This window comes from Lolium rigidum, chromosome 1 (assembly GCF_022539505.1).
Source record: "Lolium rigidum isolate FL_2022 chromosome 1, APGP_CSIRO_Lrig_0.1, whole genome shotgun sequence".
Taxonomy (NCBI): domain Eukaryota; kingdom Viridiplantae; phylum Streptophyta; class Magnoliopsida; order Poales; family Poaceae; genus Lolium; species Lolium rigidum.
In genome coordinates, this window is record NC_061508.1 from 36854068 (window position 1) to 36861591 (window position 7524).

At 45.6% G+C, this 7524-nt stretch overlaps 1 protein-coding gene across 1 annotated transcript; it reads left to right on the top strand.

The window, feature by feature from the left end:
• Positions 1 to 3921: 3921 nt before the first annotated feature.
• Positions 3922 to 7226, top strand: LOC124685217 (polyadenylate-binding protein-interacting protein 7-like). The gene is made up of 5 exons (XM_047219551.1): positions 3922 to 4781; positions 5169 to 5556; positions 5890 to 5960; positions 6513 to 6637; positions 6736 to 7226. The coding sequence occupies exons 1-5, from the start codon at positions 4053 to 4055 to the stop codon at positions 7016 to 7018; spliced, it is 1596 nt and encodes a 531-aa protein (XP_047075507.1). The 5' UTR covers positions 3922 to 4052; the 3' UTR covers positions 7019 to 7226.
• The last annotated feature ends 298 nt before the right edge of the window (positions 7227 to 7524 follow it).

Consider the following 7524-nt stretch of genomic DNA (forward strand, 5'->3'; position numbering starts at 1 on the left):
GAGGCGAGTAGGAACTAAGCTTGGGGATGCTTGATACGTCTCAAACGTATCTATAATTTCTTATGTTCCATGCTACTTTTATGATGATACTCACATGTTTTATACACATTATATGTCATTATTATGCATTTTCCGGCACTAACCTATTGACGAGATGCCGAAGAGCCGATTCTTTGTTTTGTAACGTTTTTGGTTTCAGAAATCCTAGTAAGGAAATATTCTCGGAATTGGACGAAATCAACGCCCAGGGTCCTATTTTTGCACGAAGCTTCCAGTAGACCGGAGGACTTACGAAGTGGGGCCACGAGGCGCCGCCACAACAGGGCGGCGCGGCCCAGGTGCTGGCCGCGCGGCCCTAGCGTGTGGGTCCCCCGTGACTCTCCCGACTCCGCCCTTCCGCCTACTTAAAGCCTCCATCGCGAAACCCCCAGTACCGAGAGCCACGATACGGAAAACCTTCCAGAGACGCCGCCGACGCCAATCCCATCTCGGGGGATTCAGGAGATCGCCTCCGGCACCCTGCCGGAGAGGGGAATCCTCTCCCGGAGGTCTCTTCATCGCCATGTTCGCCTCCGGATCGATGTGTGAGTAGTTCACCCCTGGACTATGGGTCCATAGCAGTAGCTAGATGGTCGTCTTCTCCTCATTGTGCTATCATGTTAGATCTTGTGAGCTGCCTATCATGATCAAGATCATCTATTTGTAATCCTACATGTTGTGTTTGTTGGGATCCGATGAATATTGAATACTATGTCAAGTTGATTATCAATCTATCATATATGTTATTTATGTTCTTGCATGCTCTCCGTTGCTAGTAGAGGCTCGGCCAAGTTGATACTTGTGACTCCAAGAGGGAGTATTTATGCTCGATAGTGGGTTCATGCCTCCATTAAATGCGAGACAGTGTGACGAATGTTCTAAGGTTGTGGATGTCTTGTTGCCACTAGGGATAAAACATCGATGCTTTGTCTAAGGATATTTGTGTTGATTACATTACGCACCATACTTAATGCAATTGTCTGTTGTTTGCAACTTAATGCTGGAAGGGGTTCGGATGATAACTCGAAAGTGGACTTTTTAGGCATAGATGCATGCTTGGATAGCGGTCTATGTACTTTGTCGTAATGCCCCGATTGAATCTCATAGTACTCATCATGATATATGTATGTGCATTGTTATGCCTTCTTTATTTGTCAATTGCCCAACTGTAATTTGTTCACCCAACATCTGTTTATCTTATGGGAGAGACACCACTAGTGAATTGTGGACCCCGGTCCTATTCTTTACATCTGAAATACAAACTGCTGCAATTGTTCTTTACTGTTCTTCGCAAACAACCATCATCATCCACACTATACATCTAATCCTTTGTTTACTGACAAGCCGGTGAGATTGACAACCTCGCTTGTTACGTTGGGGCAAAGTTACGTGATTGTGTTGTGCGGGTTCCACGTTGGCGCCGGAATCCACGGTGTTGCGCCGCACTACACTCCGCCACCATCAACCTTCAACGTGCTTCTTGACTCCTACTGGTTCGATAAACCTTGGTTTCTTACTGAGGGAAACTTGCTGCTGTACGCATCACACCTTTCACTTGGGGTTCCCAACGGGCGTGTGCTTTACGCGTCATCAATGCCTGTTCTAGTCTATTCCGTAGGGGAGTGCGGGTTGACGACAAATAAAGCTCGATGGTGTGTTTGCAAAAACGTCTTGACACTTATTTCAGATAGGAGGGAGTACATGCTATTGGTCTGCATACTGGAGCGGCTTGCAACCCTACACGCACTAAGCGTGCTACAAAGGTTCCCAGCTTGGCCAGACCGAAGTTTCTTTCTTTTACTTGAGGCCGAGCTCGGGTCTAGATTTTCAAAATTTATATCAAGCCAAGCGTGTGGCTTGGTTCGGGTTTTTGAAGTTGGGGTATTCCAAGGCAGCCCCAGGCCTAGCACCAGAGTATCTCCATGGCTACCCTAAAGCGAAATAGGACCAGCGTACTAGGAGTGTCCTAGTTGACCATCGACGCACTTGTTACGACACCAACACCCGCAATGGTAGGAGCAGGTGGGGCCCATGAATGGGAGAATGTCGTGCAGGTCTTCTTCTTCTTCCTCATCCAGCTTGTCCTCCACCGCGTTCTCGCCTCTCCTCCGCCAAATCCCCCTACCTCCATCGTCGGATATACCATTTGAACCACCGGTTACTGGATCTAGTCCTCCGCGAAAAGTCAGAAATTCTGCATATTTGGACCAATTTAAGGTGAAAAAAGGGGTTTCTCCTTCAGCAAAACTAGGATAAAGTTGAGCCAAAATGTCCCGATTCAGGATAAATTCATGAGGAAGTTGTATCTCTTTAGGATCAACCCGGCGTTAAGAAATTGGTTAATTGGTAAAGATACATGGATTTGGTTTTCTGCCCAAGAAAGAGACCCATGTACTAATAATCCCGCTAAGTGGTGATTCAACTTGCCGCCACCCGCGGTTGGCACCGCTGGGGCAGCCCATGAGGGGGAAGTGAGCCGGCCCAGCAACTGTGGGAAAGAAGGAGAAGGGTACCTAAGACAGGTTATCACTCGCCTGAAGCGTAGAATAGGGATTGCCAGCGAAGCAGCAACCAGAGGTTTCCTTGGTCGAATCAGCGAGCCGCATATTCGCGTCGCAGCGCAGTGCAGCCAGCCAGGTGCGCCCTCATCCCGATCCCGTCACCGATTCCAAGGCCACCCATCCCTTCTCCTCCACGCCACCGCTCCGCTACGGTTCGGCCCCACCACCCGCCGCGTCGGGTCAAACTCCACCATCCCTCGCCTATCCTCCCCTCCCCCATCCTCCTCCTCCCCTTCCCCTTCCCGGCGACCAACCCCACAAATCCCGGCGACTCCGTCTCCGCGCCGTCCCCGTCCTCCCCGCCGCGCCTTCCTTCCGACTCCGTTTCGCGGGCGGTAAACCGAACCCTGCCCCGCGGCCGGCGTGGGGGAGGGCGGCCAAGGCTTCCCCTTCGCGCCCCCTATGGGCCGCTCGCCTGCCACATACCACTACCAGCTCGTCGACCGGCGGAAAGGCATCGGCTCGCGTTGGCGGAACCTCTCCAGATCTGCCACATAGCCTCGCCTCTGCCGGTAGATCTGGCCTGGATCTCGCGCGGCGTCCTGCTCTGATTTATTAGCGTCTTCTCCTTCCCTTCCATCGCCTCTCTCTCTCTATCTCTCTTCGTAGCGCGTGCCGGTGGCCTGGAGAGCGAGCCAGGTGCTGCAACTGTTTGCTCAATCTCTTTTCTTGCTCTTTCCATGCAGATGTTTTTTTTTCCTAGCTCTCCAAAGCTTATTTTCATCTTCCGTTTTGCTCCATCTTTGCTATGCTTGCAGCTCACGCGAATTCAATAATTTAGGGCGTGCGAAAATTTGCTGTTAAAAGCCCATGCACACCAATAAACTAGCAGATTTTCTAACGTCTTAGCGGATGAATCTGGCGAATACAAACCGGTAAAACTGCCTTTTCTGACGTGGGAAGCTCTTCTGGTAAGGTAGGCAGTTATTTCAGCTAAGAAAGGGCACGCCATTCCGTGTGCAAACGGGTGACACGCTGCTACTCTAACGCCCTTTTTTTTTTGGAAAGATACCTACCGGCTATGGGTACTGGGTAAATTTGGAAACCGCTATTTCTGGTGTGGCCATGTCTGCCTGATACTAACAAAAAAAAACTTCGTGGGAACCTAACAGTACGACCTAAAGTAACTGACTAGTTTGGCGCTTCTCAACTTGTTTTTTGACTGAATCCATCCTCTTCATTTTTTTTCATCCATGTATTATCATGTAAATCAGCAGTAAATAAATGTCTAAACCTAGTTTGGAAAATCTCGCATAAATTTATTATCTCTAGTTACCTAGTTTCCTACCATTACAGAAGCTATGCCTTTTCTGCTTCAGTTACTCATTAAGAATATACTTCTTGTGAACATGCTGAGCCATGCTATTACTAACCCTCATCTTTGCTACCTTTTCAGGGCTTGGGTAAATCTTGTTAGACGAGTTTTCTTGTACATGTACTTTGTGTTAAACAATGACTTCTCTGAATAAAGTTGCTCCAAATAACGGAGACGCAAGGGCAATGTTACCAAATAAAGTCACCGCATTAAATCCCAATGCGGCAGAATTTGTCCCTTCATGTGCTATTAGACCATCATTTGGCGGTAACGCAGATTCAGATGTATCTAAATCTGAAGTTACGGGGTCCTCTGGAAAAACAGTCCTAGATAGGTCCGAGTCGTCCAAGTCTAACAACTCGGACGACGAGGCGCACCAGTTCTGGCGTAAGCAGCTTCCAGATGATATCATTCCAGACTTCACTTCGTTCGAGAAAATCGAATCTGAACCTGAGGACCTGTCCCTTGCTGGATTATCCTTGAACGCACCTCCGTTCTATGGGACAAAAGCTAGCCGCTTGTCAAGAGAACACCAGGACTTGTCTTCAGCTAGCAAAATCCTGGAACATGGGCATCCCAATTTGCTCTATGACGATAATTCACAGGCAACCTTCTCAACTGTTGGTTCGAGCAACTGGGAGCAGAATTATGTGGGTGATCTCCATTTTGCTAATGAGAATCAGGACCTTCATTATGATTCTGACAGTTTTGCTAGTGAGTATGTTGCTGCATCAGATGGCCTTTTTGACCCACTAGAGTATTTAGCGTCCCAGTTTCCTGGATTCTCAGCAGAGAGTCTTGGGGAGCTGTACTATGCAAATGGATGTGATTTCAACCATACTATTGAAATCCTTACCCAGCTAGAGGTAATCTCTTTCTATCTGTAGTATTCATCTTAACTCTCCCACGCATCCACCTAGAGCATTGCTTAACATAGGCATCTCTTGACATATATCGCCATAATCTTAACTGTGAATTTAATTTTTGTTAAGACACCAGTATTAAATGTACTTCCTCCGTCCGGAAATAAGTGACTCAGATTTGTCCAGATTCGCATGTATCTACACACTAAAACATGTCTAGATACATGCGAATCTAGACAAATTCGAGGCACTTATTTCTGGTTGGATGGAGTACCATGTAACCTTTGAAAAATTACATTTCTATTTGGTTGACAGTGTACATCGCTTCGAGTAACTGTTACAATTGCAATATTCAGTATAATCTCAAATTTTTTTTTTTGATTTTCACAGATGCAAGTGGATCCAATCTCCAACCAGACTATGAATATGGCCCCCAGTGCACCAAACTTTAGCACAGGGGACTTCCCTGCTCTGCCAACAGTTGAGGATCAAAACGGTTTCTCCAAGGGAAATTTGGATATCCTTGGCATCTTCAGTGGACGCAATTCAAACACCATACCTAGTGGTACTGGTGATTTTGTTTCAGCTGTTCGTAAACTTGCATCGCAGAATTCTGGCCATGGGAAGTTTAAGAAATGTCCTGATTATAGCAATGGTGTTTCAACCGTTTCTGTACCCAAGCAGTACAATTTTGGCACTAAAGCATCTTCTGGGAACAAGTATCAAAGTTATAGCAGTGCACGTGCAGCTCCATGGCTTGATACTGGTGATGCAGTTGGTAAACTCATCTGAATCTTATAACTTCTTCCTGTGTATTTTGATGATTTTGCATATTGTATTGTTGTTATCTTATAATAGGCAACTTAGCATTTGTACCTTCTACTTTGCAATGTATATATTTGAACTAGGGCTATGTGGATCCTGGATAGATCTCAGGAGACAATTGTAGTTAGATGTGCATAATTGGAAATGTATTAAGTGAACTGTTTCTGTGAACTTGACTGCCAAATTACAAAAAATTAAAGGCAAGGGAGTAGTAGTGTTTTTTTCATTTTTTGGAGATAGGTGCAAGTACAGACTGATGAATATATCTTTTTACGTGGCCCAACAGCAAATATGTATTCAGAATCCAGGGAAGAAGCTCGTGATTTTGCCCGTGTCCGAAATGCATGCTTTGAGCAGGTAAGCATCTTTATTGTGGTCTCAGATGCTCGGTTGTACATGTTTCGTGTTCAAAGGGAATATTGTAATAAAATCACCGAGAGAACCATAGCATGAACTTGTTGAGGACTTCGCCTACATATTGACTGTGACATCCACTAATTGGTTTTGGCTGAATTTGACATTTTAAATTGTTTTTCATCTATTTATTGTTGATTCGCATCAGTGTCATATGATTACCTTTTGTAACTGCACTTAAGAATAAACTGTAAATCATCACATCTCCCATTTATGCGTGTATGCAAATTGATCATCTGTTGAACCATCAATGGCATAGCGGGTCTTGTTCCTTTCCTCTCTGAATAAAAGACAGAGACTATCCATGTTTCTGTATATGTTTCTACTACCTTTTGTAAGTTCAGAAGCCATATAAATTGGTGGTTTTGTGCGACATATATCTACTATCACCTCGATTTCATGAAGGATGTCACCAGTTGCTAAGTGCTGCATATTGTACTTTGTACTTACCAGTTTTGTTAGTTGTTGAAGTATTTATGAAAGAGTACTTGACAGGCTAGACAAGCTTACCTAGTCGGCAACAAAGCTCTGGCCAAGGAACTAAGCATCAAAGGACAGACGTATAACTCACAGATGAAAGCAGCTCATGAGAAAGCTAGAGAAGCTATTTATCGACAGAGGTTCCTTAATAACTTTTTCCTTGTATATCTAATAATAGCTGCCCCGAAGTATTTACAAACACATCTACTTCATGCTGATTCATTGTTTTGCTTTTCAGGAACCCTGGTTCTTTGCAACGGGGGAGTGACCGTCTGATTGATTTGCATGGCCTCCATGTAAGCGAAGCAATTCATATCCTGAAGGTTGAGCTAGGTTCCCTGAGGGGTGCTGCTAGGGCTTCGGGGGAGAGGATGCAGGTCATGATATGCGTCGGAACAGGCCACCATACCAAGGGTTCTCGCACCGCAAGGTTGCCTATTGCTGTGGAGCAGTTCCTTCTGGACGAAGGCCTGCATTACACGCAACCACAGCCCGGTCTGCTTCGTGTTGCTGTGTACTAACATCTCTTAGGTGGTAAGCACGATAGAGAAAAGCAACCAAAAAAAAAAGGAGAAAGAGATGCAAGACGAAAATACCAAAAAAGCGCTGTTGCAGCACTGTAATTTCTTGGTAGTTGTATATTAAAGGAGCCAGCAGGAGATAGCCTGACAAACAGAATACAGTGTAAAATTATACATAGATCCATTCAATTCACATTCCATCCCCTTCTGCCGTGCCTATTCATGATGTTCGCTGGAGTGCACGCGATATGGACTGATGGATGGACTGACGGAGTAGGTCAAATGTGAAACGTGGGAGATTTGCGTGGGGACTTGCAATATTTGGGACAAACATGTGACACTTTGAGCTGTTTATGTTTAAATTCATCCATCCCAATTCTGTTCCTTACGCTGCCAGGAACAAATGCAGGCAAATTTTGATCTGAGTTCATGTAAAATCTAACGAGTTAGTTTAGTCCCCTGCGTCACCTGACTCTAAGCGGCATGAGCAGTGGCCATCATGGCGC

Excerpts from the sequence above, each read along its gene's own strand:
- LOC124685217 (XM_047219551.1), top strand. The coding sequence starts at position 4,053 with ATGACTTCTCTGAATAAAGTTGCTCCAAATAACGGAGACGCAAGGGCA. Across the intron at positions 4,782-5,168 it reads AAATCCTTACCCAGCTAGAG|ATGCAAGTGGATCCAATCTC; the intron begins GTAATCTCTTTC and ends TGATTTTCACAG. Across the intron at positions 5,557-5,889 it reads TGATACTGGTGATGCAGTTG|CAAATATGTATTCAGAATCC; the intron begins GTAAACTCATCT and ends GTGGCCCAACAG.